The sequence below is a fragment of the Limanda limanda genome, chromosome 11, assembly GCF_963576545.1.
Source record: "Limanda limanda chromosome 11, fLimLim1.1, whole genome shotgun sequence".
Classification (NCBI taxonomy): Eukaryota; Metazoa; Chordata; class Actinopteri; order Pleuronectiformes; family Pleuronectidae; genus Limanda; species Limanda limanda.
In genome coordinates, this window is record NC_083646.1 from 13,392,340 (window position 1) to 13,411,002 (window position 18,663).

The 18,663-nt window shown below is 42.7% G+C and overlaps 2 protein-coding genes across 2 annotated transcripts; both read right to left on the reverse strand.

Moving 5' to 3' along the window:
* Positions 1-2,733: 2,733 nt before the first annotated feature.
* On the reverse strand, positions 2,734-13,113 carry cdh17 (cadherin 17, LI cadherin (liver-intestine)). The gene is made up of 19 exons (XM_061081260.1): positions 13,059-13,113; positions 11,482-11,538; positions 10,854-10,949; positions 10,148-10,285; positions 9,915-10,050; positions 9,509-9,667; positions 9,033-9,185; positions 8,065-8,270; positions 7,836-7,967; positions 7,588-7,738; positions 6,834-7,043; positions 6,675-6,751; positions 6,402-6,590; positions 5,394-5,638; positions 4,617-4,747; positions 4,226-4,444; positions 4,002-4,112; positions 2,999-3,115; positions 2,734-2,847 (listed from the first exon to the last, which is right to left on the reverse strand). Exons 2-19 carry the CDS (start codon positions 11,527-11,529, stop codon positions 2,759-2,761), a joined length of 2,607 nt encoding a protein of 868 aa, XP_060937243.1. The 5' UTR covers positions 11,530-11,538; positions 13,059-13,113; the 3' UTR covers positions 2,734-2,758.
* Positions 13,114-16,764: 3,651 nt separating this feature from the next.
* On the reverse strand, positions 16,765-18,663 carry gem (GTP binding protein overexpressed in skeletal muscle). Its single transcript, XM_061081969.1, has 4 exons — positions 18,309-18,663; positions 17,506-17,582; positions 17,160-17,364; positions 16,765-17,048 (listed from the first exon to the last, which is right to left on the reverse strand). Exons 1-4 carry the CDS (start codon positions 18,661-18,663, stop codon positions 16,765-16,767), a joined length of 921 nt encoding a protein of 306 aa, XP_060937952.1.

Consider the following 18,663-nt stretch of genomic DNA (forward strand, 5'->3'; position numbering starts at 1 on the left):
CCTGTTGGTACGACTGTTGTGTGTTTTGTGTGTCACTGCCTCAGGCAGCAGTCGTCACTACTGAGCTCACAGTGTGTTTAATGCCACATGTGTTAATGACTGGTTTGAGTCATTAATTTATTGTCACGAGGTGGTCACTTTACCACTAGGTGATGCTGCTGTATCAGGAAGTGACCAGTGTTAAACTATCCGCTCTGGAGAAATGCTGCCATCAACAGGACACATGTAACAGCTGGATTTTAAAATATACATCAATAACTAATATTATTTTATTCATTAAAATATAATGAAAAGTTAATATTGAGCTTTTTCCATCCATGCATTATCTGTATCCTCTAAACATTTTTTTTGAGGGGGGTTAATCCCAGCTGTCATTGAGGTAGAGGGGGGTTCACCCTGTACAGGTCGTCATTCACACTCACATTCACACCTATGGTCAATTTAGAGTCTGCAGTTAACCTAATCACAATCAGTTTTTTGGTAATAAACTGAACTTTTGAAAATATAAATGTGTTTTTGATTACAAAAAACCCTGACATCATCTGTAAAGATAAAACTATACATATAGTCTATATATGTTATTATGGGAACAATATATGGAGATCTAGGGGGGGCACAATTAACAAAAACTGCTTTTATTTTAAAGGGGAAATCTAAAGCTACTCACTTTTTTAATTTTATTTGGAATAGAGGGGAAACTACTGAGTAAACTCACTGACTCTTCTGAGACGTAGGAAGATTTACTTTGAGACTTTAATTATCGTCTCTTTTTGGTCGTCATCATTTCCAGAGCAACTGGTGGGTTTGTTTATCTGCGACATTCAGTCAGTTTACAGAAAATTGACACCCCCACCCCCCACCCCCACGTCTAACTATGGTCACTTCCAGGCCTCCATCACTTCCGCTGCCGTGTGCACACTTATTCCGGGACTTCATAAAATCTGAATGACGTTTGCTGCTGGAGTTTATTAACATGGTTGCAAGTGGGATTAAGATGCAGGAACAAAGACTGTTTGATGTATAGAATCCCAACAGAGGATAAAAAAAGTTATTTCTATGACGCATTTGTGGTTTTAATGTTTAGATGAGAAATAATGAATTAAAAAGTCACAACTTTTATTGATTTCTAAAGCAGAAAAGATCATTTCAATCCTTGATTGACAAAATAGAAATAAAAACATTCTACAAAACACAGAAACTGTCTAAATGCATCTCAGGTTTATATATACAAATAAGAAGTGTCATGGAAATAATTTTGAAGCATGAAACGATAAGAAGAGTAATCCACAAAACATTTAACATTAAAAATCATAACCATTAGACAAATGGACCTAATCACATATTTTGGAATCTTTCATGTGTCACGTATTATTGGTCCCTGTTTTATTTGTTGAAATAATGAAAAACAAGTCACAAATCAGCCAATGTCTGACGTGTGTGGATCCTTTGAGTGAATTTTAAGATTCAGTCAACCGACCTTTAAACACGATCTCTGATGTCTGTTGATTAGAGCTGATTGTTATTGTCATGTCATTATCCTCACTTCCTATTTCTATATTAGGATAAAATAATTGTCCGGCACAGAAATACAGTGTCTGAGTGGTGATGATGAGTCTTGATATTCTGAGGTGGTCACGTTATCCATCACACAGTTTACTACCCTTGTCTTTACTCCGACCACATCTCCTCCGGCCCACAGCCTCTCATCGTCTCCCACCAGTTCTCAGTGAGTGTGTGACTGTGTGTTGTTGTGGAAAGTGTTGCTGGGATACAGGCGAAGAGAAAGTGCAGACATAAACACAGAGGAGGCTCCATGAAGAGTTTGCCTGTAACTCAGTCGGCTCCTTGGCCTCTGACAATGTTTTGCTGTTTGAAATCTGCAGCAGGCGGCTCTATGACTCATCCCCAACACACTGCACATGTACTGAAAGGATGCATGATAACGGCGGCACATGTGACCTCCATATTCAACATGTGTGTGTTTTGTAACTTGGGTTGTGCTTTTCTTTGTGTCTCGGCCTCTTTGTGCTACATAAAAGCCCACAATCATGCCATTCTCTTTTCAGCACCGCTTACAATATGTGGCCCGCATCCCACTGTCACAGAGATGACTCAGAGCGTCACTCCCTGCTGCAGCACGCGGACGGAGGGAGGAGGAGGAGGAGGAGTAGGAGGAGGAGGAGGGGGACACAAAAAGATGGACGGGACTGTGAACCCAGAGTAAACGCCCGTCAAACATTTGAATAAAGGGAAACTGTGGAAAGGAAGTTGAGTGTTTTGAACAGAGGTGTGACAGCCTGTGTGATGTGTCACCTGCTCCTCCATGTGTCTGCAGTTACGTGCACCCCCACACGACAGACACGCACACAAAGATGACGTGAAAACTGCAGTTTTTCCCAGTTTCTTTGTTTATTGGGAAAGACAGGGAAGAACACCGACAGAGATGTGACATTGTTGTTTTTATGATGTTCAACATTCAACAGTTAAGAAAATAAAAAACAAGTTCTGGGCAAAAATCTAATGGAATCATGTGAGTTGAAGTCTGGGAGTCATAATAAATTATGTGGAGAAGGTGCATAAACATTGTGATTAGTATGGGATCACCTGATGGTTCAATTAAGTATGCACAGCACCCATTCATCAACTCCATCTTGTAAATAAAATAATGTGTGTGTATGTGTGTGTGTGTGTGTGTGTGTGTGTGTGTGTGTGTGTGTGTGTGTGTGTGTGTGTGTGTGTGTGTGTGTGGTTGTAGTCTCTACATCAGGGCGTTCCCGTCCTCAGTCGTTCCTTCTTGCTTCTTGCCCTTTTTATTTGCGCGTTTGATCACTATGATGAAGACAAGAACTGCAGAAGAGACGGAAACAGAAATCAGTCCCAGCAAAGAACAAACTGGAGTCAGCACAGAGCCGGACTCTCACACGTGACTGTGGATAACACAATAGATACAGTGTCATGGGTGAGATTCGCCTCTTGCAGTAATGTGTGTGAGACTTACGGCAGAATCCCACTGTGCCGGCCAGGATCCCGATGGTGGGTCCCATCCCGTATCTGAAGGCCCGATCTTCTGGTGCCATGAAGCAGTAGCCCAGAGCGGTGCAGTTACACACTCTCACTGGAATGTGGAGAGGAGAGAGCAACACACACGTGCATCAGAGACATGTTAGTGTCTAATATCTCTTTTTTTCTTACAACATCGACAAAACTGACAGTTTGTTAGTACATCCATTAATGCAACACTTCTGTCCTATGCTGCTGCTGCTGCCCAAAACAACACTATGAGAGCAAAGAGTGTAAACACTGCACAACTAAACAATTACTTAAATCTACAAAGCTTTGTAAAATAAATGGAGCTGTACATTCAGGTGAATATGCTCCACAGGATTATACAGGGGCAATTAAGAGGTCATGGATTAATTATACATATTCCTATATAAATAAAATAATAATTATTATGTTTTTTTGTTGATGTTGTTTGATGTATAATCTAAAGCAAAGTTTGTAACTGAGGTTTTTGTGTTACACTGGACTGCATAATATTGAGATTAGAGTCTGAAAGATATATCAGCCTTCCACATATATTTTGGTTTTGGCATAAATGTTTAGTCATCAATATGAAAAATTGTATTTTACAGATTGAACAGTCCCGGAAAGATGTGCAAATAAGCTTATTTTCTTAATTCAAGTACTTCAAGTATTTCTTTTATGTATAGTATAAGAAACTCATGGTTAAACCATATATTATATTTTACAGTATTAATAGAGTCATCATTGCTGCTTTTGTAAAATATGTACAACAGCTAATATATTGGAAATGTTTTACTCTGTAATAATGGTATCTGCATCAGTTGAGCTCTGACTGAAATGTGCTTCAGATATTCTTCCCCCTCATGTGGTCTCAGCTCAACACTGAAGCAAACCACCTGTGTTCATGTTACTAATGGGTGATTGTTAGGATCAGTATTTGTTGTCTTTCCCCTCATATGACAAACTGGACTCACCCTCAAACCGCTGGGAGACTCCCATCCCTGCGTTGTCTTTAATGTTGATGGCAAGTGGAAAGGTTCTATCTTCAGTCGGTGATTTCCTCAGGGTCAGTCTAGCTGATGTATCTGCGTGGCACAAACGGGAAAAAACGGAAAATGTGACAATCTCACCTTTTCAACTATACACCCCACAATGTAATATTCTCGATGTATTCAGTTGTAACTTTATGTCGCCGTACCGTCCACACGGCTCAGGTCCCAGTTGGGTGACTTCTTGGCGAAGGAGAAGGTGAAGGGCTGGGAGAAGGGGGGGCTGTCTGCATCTTGGGCCCTGAGGATGACAGGTTTGGGATTGCCTGCGCAAATGAAGGACTCTGTCTCTATCAGTTTGGGGATGTTGTCGTTCACGTCCAGCAGCCGCACGGACAGGACACGCTCAGAAGACATCGTGGGGTTCTCTGTAGTAGGGGAATAAAAAAGGTGCATTGGTTAATTAGTGGTTTGTTTTAAAGGTTGGCGTGTGAACTGCTATCCACTGTACGGTGGCTCTGAAGTGCAAATTACAACGACTACGACAACAGAGTGTGTAATAACTGAGCAGCTGTGATATGCGTCTCTGTGTCCTCTCACCTTTCTCAAATGCAGTGATGGTGACATCGAAGGCCTCCACGGTCTCCTTGTCCAGCTTGTCTTTGGTCTTGATCTGTCCTGTGGCCGCATCGATCTCCAGCCAGCCACGAGTGTCACCCTCCAACTTGAAGCTGCACAACACACAAGAGGAATCAAACACAAGAACACACATATAGTGAGCAGATACTGAAAAGCAGGGAAAGTAATGGAGAAAACAACAAATAAATATTCGGTTTCAGGGGGAGTTGCCCTTATGTTCCCTAAACTATGAGGGTAATGAAATTAAATACATTTTATAAATTTACATTTTTAACAATGGGGTGAATGAGTTGACACATTACTCTCTCAAAATTCTCAGCAGCTGCAGTATGAAGGACAAAAATGGCATAAGTATCAAAAAGAATACACATATACAAAACACATAAATAAATGTGGAAATAAAAAAATTAAACAGATAAATAAATGATCAATTTAATGCAGTTTGGGATTTATTTATTTATTCCTTAATTTTTTAACTTAAGTCTGCATTTCTATTTTTATTCATTAGGTAATTAATTTATACTTTTTGTCCTTCATACTGCGAATGTTAATTGTAGTAAAGCTTTGTGTTATCCGGTGCAATAACTTGGCACATGAGTGAGTTTTTATCGGCTGCTGCGACTGGAGGTGAAGGACACAGACGGATAAAGTAGATCAGGCCACAGATAATACTGGATTGTGGCATCAGTTCATTGTTGGTTTCGGACAATAAAATGCTGTGTGTGTGTGTGTGTTTACCTGATCTCTTTGCCCTCTGGGTCCTTTGCCTCCACATTGAGCAGCACCGATCCCTTGGTGGTGTTCTCGGGTACGGTCACGTCCAGGATGTCCAGGCTGAACTCCGGGGCCTCGTCCACGTCGGTGACGGACACGGTGACGAAGGTCGTGGATTCGACGCCGTACTCCAGGCCTGTCATCAGCGGCTCGGGGTTACGAGCGTCGATCTGGAGCCTGTAGGTGGGAGACGCCTCGAAGTCCAAAGGCTGTTGGATGAGAAGACAGTGGTTATAGGAAACGTGCAGGGCGGGTTTCCAAGGTTTGAATCATGTTGTATTTTACTGTGAATTATGTTGATATGAAATATGTGCAGATATCTGCTTTAATCAAGGGGTTTGTCACGTAAGATGCACTTAGTGTGTCGAGCATTTGACCTTTTCACATTTAACCTCAGGGCAGAAAGACAGAACACTGACAGCAGCTCTCAGAGCTCACAAGCATCATTTACTTCTTTACTTTGAATTTAGAAATATGTCTATGACAAGATAAAAGTTTAATTTCTTTGTGACACGCATCTTAATCTTTAACAGCAGCTCTTAGAAGAGGTGGGCTGTGATTTATACAAGGAGACTGAAGAAATGAGTCAATACACAGAAAACAAATTATCAACAAATTAATAAACCAAAAATATGCTGCAGCTTCTCAAAAGTAATATTTTTCTCTGAATCATGTGATTATAAAGGTAATATCTTTGAGTTGTGGCCTGTTTAAAACAATATAAGTTTGTATACTTTACTTTGATTATAATTTGATTTAAATTTATTCATTTATTTATTCAAAAGATAATTGTTGGATAAGCATATTGTTAAAATAGCATTTAGCTGACAACCCGCAAAAAAGTATATCACACAAATACAAAAAAAAGGATCAATTGTGAGTTTTTCAAAGTACAAGGGGCCTCCAATGTTTCACCCAATAATGTGTATGTGTGTGTTTGTATGGGAGATGTAGAGAATAGAGATGCTGCACCTTGACTATGACCACCTGACCGACACCATTGCCGTCAGTTTCCACGGCAAACACGTCCTCATCGTCGCCGGCGGTGATGTGGAACTCGATGCGGGAGCTGCCGCTGTCTGGGTCGTCAGCGTCCGCGGCTGTGATGGTCACCACAGTGTGTCCCACGGGGGTGTCCTCTGCCAGAGTGTGGCTGCCATACTGCACACACACACAAAGAAACGTGAAGGAAACCAGTCAATCAGCACGAGGACTGAGAGGCAGGGGCCACGTTCAAACACTCACATCCATCTTCTCAAACTCAGGCATCTCGTTGTTGACATCGATGACCTTGACGACCACTTTGCAGTCCACACTGGAACCTGTGAGAGAGAAACTATGAGTTTGACAGCTTGATGCTAAAACCGACTCCACCATATACATCAGCCAGTGTCTGTGTGCTACCTGGGTCGCTGACTCTCACATCCAGCATGTAGACCTGCTGTTCTTTTCGCTGTAGCATGCTCAACGCCTGAATTCTTCCAGAGGCAGCGTCGATGGAGAAGACTTTGTTTGGGGTGGATGGATCTTCGGGCAGGAGGGTGTAAGTCAGGTGAGAATTCATCGTCCCGGGTTGATCGTCATCATGGGCCATCAGCTGTCCTATCAGGCTGCCTGGAAACAAAAAAGTTGGAGTTTAGGGACCAAAAAACATATCATCCATTATCCTTTTCCTTTTAGGGTCTCGGGTGCACTGGAGCCTAACCCAGACGATATAGAGTAGAAGACAGGTTGCCAGCAAATCTCAGGTCGACACACAAACAACCATTTACACACAATTTAGAGTACCCAATTAACCTAAGCCCAATCTGCTTGTCTTTGGACTGTGGGAGGAAACTGGAATACCTGGAGAAAAACCACACGGACACAGGGAGAACATACAGAAAGACCCTGGGCAAACCGGGATTTGAACCAGGAACTGTGATGTGAGAGTGCCAACCACTGTACCCAATTTTCTGACAAGTTAAAACTGTTTTTAAACTTAATAGAGCTCCAGAGGTCTGTTAAGCTGACAAGAGTAAATCAGAGTTTTTTAGATCAATTGTAAAAACTACCGCTGGGCATACAGAGAAATAATCTGCTGAACCAATATTTATATTTCATGTGATGAAAATTCTATTTGATTTTGTTTTATGTCATAATCACAAACACTTCTTACCCACAGGCTCGTTCTCCTGCACCTCAAACACACTCTCCTCGTTTTCACACACTGGTTCATTGTCATTCTCGTCCTCCACCAAGACCTGAATCTCCAAGGGCCGATCCACCTCTTCGTTATTGGTGTCCTTCGCAAACACCACCAGGATGTACTGGAAACACAAAGCAACAGAAGTTCGAGAATAATACCCACAATTCATCTTGATTTCAGAGTAACGAGATGGAGCAAAGTACTCGTGTGTCATGTACCATGTCCTTGTCTTCTCTGTCCAGCGGCTCTGTCAGGAGGATTTCTCCATTTTCTGCGATCTGGAAGGGGAATTTCAGCTCTCGCTCTTTCTGCACCAAACTGTAGACGGCCTCTGGCTCGTTGGACTGGACCTGGATCCGGAGAGACAGGAAGAACCCAGGGTGAGATGGTTAGTTAATGGATATGGAGCAGGCCTGGCGAGTGTCTGCCGTGTTGAGCCCACCACACCTTTCCAATGGTCAGAGGATAAATTCCATTTAAGTTCTCTTTCACAGTTATTGGTCCAGGGTTGACCCACAGGTTTTGCTGCACAATAATGTGAACTTTGGTGTTTCCAGTCAGGGCGTTCTCCGACTCGCCTCCCAGATCCTGCACACGCACAAACAGGATGTAGTCCGGGTTGTCCATGGGGTCCATATTCCTCCTCTTTATTTCTGTCACCACAGAGGAAGACAGAGTTTGTGGTTAGAGCTAACAGAGAGAAATCAGTTGAATGAGGTTGGATTTCTAATTTTGGAAAGCTGAGTCACACCAATGACGACTCTCCTCTGACGACCTCATCAACTCACTACAATAAAACACAGCATCAGCGCTGATCCCTGACGAACACTCTGATTTTGCCTTTGTTAGCTTCCATCACTCAGCGTCATCGAGTGCTGCAGCTTACTAAGTTGAACACACACCACAAATGACTGGGAACGGAAGCAAGAGTCTTGCTGTGAGAATCTGTGACATTTTATAATTAAAACGATGAATTCATTTCTTGGGGAATTAATCAGCAGACCCAGTTGTGATTAATATGCCAGTGCAACCGTCTAGAGTCTGTCACAGGCTGCATTTGGGGTGTGGTGGAAATGCAAAGACGAGCCTTTACAAAACAGCAGGGGATGAAAAAGACTTATTAATTATGAATACAAAATTATTCATATTTATCATTGAATAATTTTATTGTTTTCACCGGTTGTTGTTCTGTAAGGCTTCTTGTTTGCCCTGTTCACCGTTGTGCATGTTGAACTGTGATTTGTTTCCTCAAGAAATCAAATAATTGTTTAAATAAATAAGTCTGCTGTTCGAAGATATTCACTTCTCTATCTTTAAAGACCAACTAGGTAGTTAAGGCACTAACTATTGTTCATTTAATTGTTAATGATCAATTAATGGATGATCAATCGTTTATTTGTCATTTGGAAACAAACCTGCTCTCTCCACGCAGGTGAAGAAGGGATTCTGTTCATAAGGAACCTTCTGCATTGGACAGTAGTCTTCAAACTTTGTCTTCAGAGCCTCGATGCTCTGATCTTCTCCCCGGGCATACCGGATGCTCTCTCTGGCCTTTATCCCGTTTTCGCCTGTTGAAGAACAAACACGACTCAATTCCAACACATTATGTATTTTCACATAAATGGTTACACTTCCCTCACAGTGCACAGATGTGTGCGGGCATCTTCAGACTCACACACTCAAAGTAATCAGTGATCAACATCACGCCACACATCTAGGCAATCGGCCTCCAATCAGGTTTAATCTTGCGCACACAAGATGAGCTGTGTAATCTGGATTTGGAGTGTCACTATACTGTCAGATTACAGGCAGGGGTGGACGGATTATACATTTTCCCAAGGACACTCTGTGTGTGTTTGTTGGTGTTTTGATGGAGTTTGTGGTGCAGCACCTTCTTCTGTGGTGGAGATCTCTCCGGTGTTGGGGTCGATCTGGAACAGGAGGATGTGGTTTTTAGTGGGCACCTGGCTGACCAGGCTGTAGCGCAGATGAGCATTAGGAGTCTCGGGGTCGTCCGCGTCCGATGCAAACACACGGGTGAATGCGGTACCTGGAACAGAACCAGGAAGAGAACAAACCAATAAATAACATTGTTTTGTAGTACTTCATGACTGGATTCTTATGGAGAGAAAATACAGAAATACATCTCCATCCAAAACATGAGCCAAGTGCTGAAAACTCACTGCCCTCAATGTGCATTAACTTTACAATGACAACAGTTATTCAACTGCCTCAGGACATGTTTGTATTCATGGCACATTTATTTCTACAGTTTCAAGTGTTTCTTCTTCTCTCACCCGCTGCACTGTGTTCTCTAACCACAGCCGTGTAGTCACTCTGGTCGAAGGTTGGAGCCTTGTTGTTGATGTCCAACACATTTATGGTCACGTAAACTGGACCATCCACCACTTCATCATCTACTAGCGCCTCCGCCTGGACACACACACACAAACACACACACACGTATCAATACAGGTTTGCTGTTACAGTGCATAGGTGTAATTCTCTGTGTGTTTATTAATAAGAAGACCTTGATAATGTAATGGTTATCTCGAGACCAGTCCAGTGGTCTCTCCAGGAAGAGCCAGCCGTCATTTGAAATCTTGATGTCTTCCTGACCTTCTCCACTCAGCCGGAAACTATTCACACCTGGATGTGTCACTTGGAACTATGGGAGGAAAAACAGATTTTGTTTATTGCAAGGTTAGACTAAACATCCTTATTGGCTGCCATTCAATGAAAAAATACAGAAAAACTAAAAGATCTAATACTGCAGTGTAGAAATTCTCAAATATCACATTTAATTCAAAAATATATTATCAACAACGTGTATTTCAAATATCAAAAGTAAAAGTACTTGGCCCCTGTGACTAATATATGAACATAAATGACTTCATCAGATTGATGATATTAATGCATCAAAGCATAAGTAGCATAAACTGGTGCTTGAGGTTCCAGTGGTTTAATTTGATGGGGAATGAGATGATTAATGGGAGAAAAATAAATCAAAATTGAAAAGCTTATATACAAGTTTTGCCAAAAACAATTACTAAATGAAACCAGGCGAAAAGATCAAAAGAAAAATCTCCTCTTGGTGGAACTGCTTTAACACATCTGACTCATGTGACAGATGTGTACACACTGCTTTTTCGAAAGGGCTTTTATAATAGATTTAAAAACGAAATGAAGTGCACACATAAAGTCACGTAAACCAGAAATATTCATTTGTGTATTACCTGATAAATGGGATACGGCACCAGTGTCCCCTCTGGCACATCCAGCACTGTGTTCTCAAACGGGCCTTTCTTCTCCTCCAGGTTCTTCCCACCAGCCTATCACAGCACAGACACAGAGGTCGAAGGTCACTGAATACAGTACGGGCCGAGGGGAAAAGGAACCTCTCACGCTCACGCCCACATTTGCCCTTTTTGCTTCGGCGAACTTGCGGCTTCAGTCAGGGTTTGAGGGGCAGTTATTTATTGAACCACATTTACAGGACGAGTGAAGAAAATCGAATAGTACACTGAAGGACATGAGAGCAAAGTCTACAGACTCTGAGGTGAGCAACGACCTTTCACTTCCCTTTAGTGTTTTACATTAGTCACTTCAGGTTTTCTTGCACACGTCTGTAACATAGCAGTGGTTTCTTTGCACAAGGCGCAGTAAAAAGGTCAAAATAAAATTGTGTTTTCGTGCGTTTTTTTATGTTTCAAACCTGTGCCAGAAATGATATATGGATACATCCAAGCATGAATCCACTGCTCCAATGGTTTCACAGACCTTTTTACATGTTCATGTTTCAGAGCATTATAAGAAAAATATATTGAAGGAGCGCAGAAGCAGTTGGCAGTGTTATGTACTCACAATGCTGAACAGGAGTGGGAGCAACAACAGATGCACCATGGGTGTCATGATCACAGTCTGGGAACGGAGAAGAGGAGGAGGAGGAGGAGGAGGAGGAGGAGGAGGAGGAGGAGCAGGAGGAGGAGCAGGAGGAGATATGGGGATTGAAGGGAGGAGGCGAAAAGAAGAAGAGGATGAAAATTAAACATTTCAATTCACAAGTCACAATATTCATCGTGCTATGCAGTGACATTCATCATATCTGGTGCTTGTTTAAAGTAGTGAAGAATGCGTGGGATTTATTATTATTATTACTCAACTCATCTGAAGAACGTCAGCACATTATTTTGCTCCATGAAAGTAAAAGAAAATCTGTTGTCTATCTTTAAGAAAAGTCACACTTGTGGACACTATCTCATTCTATCCTCACACTTTGAGCTCAATGTGAACTTTAAGAAGTCAGAGCTTTATAACAAACCTGTTGCTCTTTGTGTAACCCGGATCCTGGTGAATGGGACACAGGTACACAAAGGTCAATGTAAAGTGTGTAATACGTGTGTGTGTGTGTGTGTGTGTGTGTGGCTTGAGAAGTCATCACACATGGGGATATTTTCTCTCCCACACACACTGACTTTGCTCTACAGCATAATCTTTATTATAAGACATTGCATTCAGACATACATAGACTGAATTATCTCTACGATTGAGACATGCTTTGGATAACGAAAGAAAAAAAAAACATGTTATGTTCAATAAAGTTAAATTAAACTGAGGTAATCTGTATAAAATGACCTTGTTCAAGAAAATATTAGGAACAAGGACAAAGTTTGCGATTTCCTGTTGCTGTAAAGTGCCGGCAAGGGAGAACGGGAAGTCAGCCACCACAGAAAGTGAAGGTGACATTGAGTCGTGGCCAATGACCTTTTTGTAGCTCAGCCCTCTTAAAGACAGCTAACGTCGCCGTCACTTTAAAGGACTCTTTTATTAGCAGGACAAAGATTTATTACGTAAGAAGTTACCAGGACCTTTAACCATTTATTAGTGTTCTCGACCTCCACTGACGGACACATTGTTAACTGACAAGGCATTAGCGGCGTTACCAATCAACACACAGCAACATGCAATGAGTTGACTGACTTCCAGTGAGGAAAGTATTATATATTGAATTATGTTCTGTACTTTTCCAACAAGGGCCTGATTGACAAAGTGGTAAAAGTTTGTTCGGGCACTGACGGGCCTCTTGTTCTCCTCTAAAATTAAGATTTACCGTTTATTTTACAGTTTCTAAGACACCAAATCTAGTTTACCATAGTGGTCAGTTTCCCCTAATACCAGGAACCACCAATAACCCAGGAAGCCACAAAGGTTGTCACACAAGCCGACACCTGAAACAACCGGCCCTGACAAAGTCAAGTCAAGATCACAGCGCTCCTTCTACAAACTTAAAACCTCCGACATTTCAGATTCAGCCTGTGAGAACCAACAGATGTTGTCCAGCGTGAGTCCTACTTACGCAGCTCCTAAAAAAAGATCTTTTAAAAAAAATCCAAACACCCAACAAATCCAAAACTGTGAGCCAGGAGAGCGCAGACACTTACCTTCCTGGAGAGATCGAGTGAATCACTCCTCAGCCCTCGGAAGGATCAGAGCAGCCCCATCCTGTCTCTGGTCAAACGTTAACCAAGTGCTAACCAGCAATGTTTTATTGGACCTAATGATTGTCTAATCACCCTGAGCTCAGCCAATGCAGCTGACGAGAGAGAAGCAGACAGGAAGAACAGAGAAATTACACATACAGTCCTTTAAAAGACAAACCCATTATCACTAATATCTATTACTGACCAAAGATACATAGATCATCATAGTTTGAGCTTTAGTGGTGTGATATTGTTACAAGTTGGAGAAGTTTCACAGTAATAGTCGTTTTTTTGCACTTTTCTGACTTAATGTGCTTGAGCTGTGAACTTCAGTAGAAAAGTTAGGATTAAAAAAAGAGGTCAGACAAATGGAAATATTTCTCCAGAAATGTGTTGTTCAGCGTTTCAGTTTCTGAGCTCGGTTCAGACTTTGACCTCTGCACCTCTGCATCGTTTCCTGTCAGATTGTCCATTAGTGGCTGTGCCTGATAAGGAGCCATGTGTGTGTGAGAGGAGACAATAGGACAAACAGATTGCACTGACAATCCATTGCCTCATAATAATGCAAAGCAATGGGGAGATTCTTGTCTAAGCACACACAGTTAAAAAAATTATAGCAGGTTTGATTCCAGCTGCTTTCTTTGATAAACTTTCCCACCATCAAGAAAACGTAACTGATAGGAGAGTTCCTTCACTTTTAAACATTCTGTTGTGTTGCTGCCTTCGACTAAAATCAATACTCCATGACGACAAAGATAGATTATTACTCCCAGTGAGATGTTTTTGCCAATGTATTAAAATGAAAAACTGACATAGGCTATGACTGTTCACTTGACTCTTTAAATTTAGCTCAGGTGACTCCCACTGCTCTTCATTATCTTTGACATATTTCTATGAGATATTTCAGTCCATCCTTCCATCTAGAGTCAGGAACACTCTGTGGTCACCAGTGTATCACAGAAACAACATAGACAAATAACCATTCACACCTTTACAGGCATTTTTAGAGTTTCCAACCCTCACCTTAACCCCAATCTGCATTTCCCTGGACTGTCTGAAGAAGCCGGACTGAAGTCCACCTTTGTTAAATCCAATAGACTGGACCTCATTTAGAAACACACACGTCCGTCTAGATAAGTTCCCACAGCTGACAAATACATTTCAGAGCAAAAACCAACCTACAGAGCTCAGAGACACAGATCTGGGGAAGGCCATACAAAAATCTACGTAATTCAAGGTTCCCAGGAGCCACATTGTCCTCTGTATTTGTTAAAGGGACAAAAACCAGGACTCCTCTGAGAGCTGCAGGCAAACTGAGCATTCGAGGGAGAAGGGCCTTGTTAACAGTTGTGACAAAGAACCTGATGGTGACTCTGGACGAGCTCCTGAGATCCTGTGCGGAAGCGGGAGAAACTTTTGAACGTATTCCTTGTTATTCGTCACCTGGCTGCACGGATGGGATTATCTTCCATACCTCCTGACATACACATCCTGTGCAGAGAGCAGTGAGTTTTATACAAGCTGTAGAAAGCTGCTTGGAACCAAGGCAGTGACATGTGTGAATGTGCAATTGTAGGAAAACAGGCTGTGAATGAGTCACAGTTTCACAGGATCGCTATTCAACCAAAAATCTGTGACTGCAGTGCTGACGGCTCAGTGGAGGAAAGTGTTATTTCTGATGGAACTGACTATTATGTTAAACACGGGTCCAAACGTGTGCACTGTGCAGGCCGTCTGAGAGATATTCTGTCCTAACATTCACCATCTGCCCAATGCACCCTGGTCTGAACGAACACACACACACACACACACACACACACACACACACACACACACACACACACACACACACACACACACACACACACCTTCTTCCTGGGCTGCTCTGAATGTTACCTAGGCAACACACATTCAGATTTGTACTGCCTCTCCCGTATAACTGAGTTTGAGAGCTGGGCATTCGGTGATGTTTGCTGTCACACTGTGTGACCCAAATCTCCCATCAGCCCCTGAGCTGCCGAATTTCAGCGTCCAATCAAGGGGACACCCACACACACACACCCACAGAGGTTTGTGCAGCTGTCCTTGTTAGCCCATGCATTGACTTCCATTCATTGTGGACGGCCAAACCAAAAACTTGTCCCTGAACTTAACTGGAAGTCTTGCCACAGCTCAAGCTTCAACTAACCACAATTCACCAAACCGTTACCATGACAACTAACCCTGAATATTTGCCAAAACCTTATTCTAACCCTCATCCTGAAATCAAATCTGGATCTGTTTTGAAAAGTGAGGATCAGCTAAAATGTCCTCACTACGTAAGGTTCTCAAAGTGTTCCTCTCAAATCCCTGTGTAAAAGTACATACACACAAGTTTGCGCAGGCACCCTCATTAGGACTTTGCATTGATTTCCATTCATAGCCTGACCATAACTTTTTCCTTAACTTAACTATGACCAATTAATGCCTAAAACGTACCTTAACTCAATCACAATCTTAACCCAAAAACTCAGAAATTATGTTTTGCCTCATACCGGCCTTTGGTCCCCATCTGGTCCCCTGGTTCTCCTCTGTCTTAGTGAGGACACTCATTGACATGATGCATTCATTGGCCCTTACCTTAACCATCCAAACTGCATGCCTAACACCCCTAAACCAGGTCTTATCCCTCAAAAAGACCGGCCAAAATGTCCTCACTTCCTGAGGTCTATGCTCAATATGGACACACACAAACTCTTGTACTCGTATCTTAGTGGGGACACTAATTTGTATAATGAATTCCCACCCTCACAAATAAATGTGTAATCTGAAGCTATACACATGACTAGAAGACTAATTGTGTTTGTGAAAGTTCAGCTTTAGTGTCACCTCCTGACTCATCTTTTGTCAGTTCAGTCGTGTTGTTGTTAAACTCTGTCCGCACAAGTGTGTCTGCTCTGTGTCCACGATGAGTCATACATGATAATATCCAATCAGTGAGGTCTGACATGACAAACACACAAAGGCGACTGTTTTTTTTTCTTCTTTTCGGTTGATGTCACTTTATTTCATCAAGCAGCACTGAAACTTCATCCAAGTAACAAAATACAATCCAAGATCGCTCTGGTATTTATTTACAGAAAGTGCAAAAATACAACACGTTATAAATAATGTCAAAGTAACCACTTAATGATAGAGATTCATACATAAACTACACTTAAACATCAGTAGCTTACAACTGGTCATCTGAGCACTTAGGGATTCAACAAGCAAGTCAACTGACGTGGCAGCGATGAGAGCGGAGGGACGAGGGGAAAGAAGAAGAGGAGAGAAAAAGGCTGATTTTAATGTCTTTGTTCAAAACACAGAAATGAAACAAACATCGCCTCCGTCTGTCAGTTCGTAAATACTTCCGACATTTCTGCCGCACAGTGTTTGTGTCAGTCACTGCATTAACTGATTGTCTGGTCCATTACGAAGGCTGATGATCAGTCCACTAAGCCAGGTTCAGACTGAGTCATGTCAGTCGTCTTGGCTGTTTTGAGGATGTGACCACAGTGAGGGACCGGGTTTGAACCACCCAACGTTTATCCCTCAAGAATCAGGCTTCCCTCCAGTCCATGTCCTCTGATTCTATACCATCATGACTGGGTTTAGCGCAGAGTTAAAACCAGGGTCTGTTGAACACCTACAGCACAGACAGGTCATGACAGGACTTGGATTTCAGCTTGAACGCCGCGCTGGGGTTGTTCTTTGCCACCACCTTGTCCAGGAGACGCTTGGCCTTGGTCGGGAGGCTCTCGCGGCGCGTGTTACAGGCGCTGTGCCTCCGACGCTTGTTGGCTTCCTTGGAGTCTCGGCGCAGACGCAGCTGCCGCACGATGCCGTGGAAGGCCTCCCAGACGTTGTGCTGCATGGCCGCTGAGGTTTCGATGAACTTGCAGTCGAACACCGCAGCACAGGTGCGGCCCTCTGAGGCAGAGAGTCAAAGGTCAGTGTTTGCATTTGGTAAAAAAGGTAGAAACTCACAGTAACTTGTGTTCATCTCTCACAAACACAAAGGGATTGTGTCTCCGTCCTCACCATTGACTGACACCTCTCTGCGTCGCACAAGGTCACACTTGTTGCCCACCAGGATGATCGGGGTGTGCTGAGCGGGACGGAGGCGGCGGAGGGTGATCCGGAGCTCGGAGGCTCGAAGGAACGAGGCCCGGTCGGTTATAGAGTACAGCAACAGGTAGGCATCACCTGTCTGCGTGGGACACTCCTGACCCTGTTCATTGGCAGTCTGAAAAACACACACGCACAAAACACACACACACAGTTAGACAGAGGACATGCAGACAGATGTGCTCCCTCCAATCTGATCCTCGTGGGTCAAGACGTCGGTATTTGATCTCACCCATAGACTGTATATATAAGGTCTCACCTCTGTGTCCCACGTGTCCAGCAGAGTTACAGCTGCAGGTTCTCCGTCCACTTCAATCGTCTTTTCACACATTTCATCTGAAATCACACATCAAACAAACACAGGAACATTTTAGCTTCAGTGAAATCATATAATCATCAAATAATCATATCTTATTTTTTACATATTCCACTTTAACTTTGCACAACACTCTGCACTTTTACTGCCTTTTTTTGCACTTCTGGTTAGATGCTAAACTGCATTTCGTTGTATAAGTACTTGTACTGTGCAATCACAATAAAGTTGAATCTAAATAATCATGTTGACAGACATGTGCTGGACATCATGTATTACAAAAATGAGTTTCATCAGAAATTAAACAAGTGTGTGGCTCATATTTTTAAAGGATATTTTTCTCCTCATCTGTAAAGATATATATTTAGATATATATATTTTATTTTCTATTTGAAATTTTTGATATTCTATTTTATTCTATTTTATTGATATTCTATTTTATTGTATTTTATACTATTTCTATTTTTATTTTATTTTTTTTGGTTGCAACTACTGAGCATTGCTTAAAGAGAGCTTGTGACCCAAGTATTTCAATGCCAGCAACTGCTTCATGTTATCTCTGTGCATTTGACAATAAAAATCTTTGAATCTTGAATCATAGTACTTTTATCACCTTTTAAACATAAAATCTATGTATTTTTCCTTTAGATTTATGTTCACATAATATGAATGTAATGGAAATTAAAGTTTGCACCAAATAAAACTCGGATCTATCAGTCTGAGCATCACTAAGGTCCTGATCTCCTCACCTCCACCCAGCTCGCAGTCGTCGCTGTCCATGCTGTCCGCTGCCCCGGCGAAGATGCTGGCGAAGGCCGTCTTCCCGACCCCGCCGGCCCCCAGCAGCACCACCCGGTACGGCCGCCCGGGCTCCGGCGGCTCCCCGGCGGAGTCGGTGGAGAGGATGGAGTCCGCGGAGGACCAGCTCCCGCGGCTGCCGTTCGACTCCCCCGCCGAGCTGGTGCAGGACTTGGAGCGGGAGACGCAGGCGGGGACCCGGGGCAGGAAGCTGTCCGGGAGCAGGTGGCTGCCCGGGTCGCAGATGCTCCAGCGGTGGAGCTCGGTCTGCAGGCGCAGGCTGTGGCGGCGCACGGTGGACAGCAT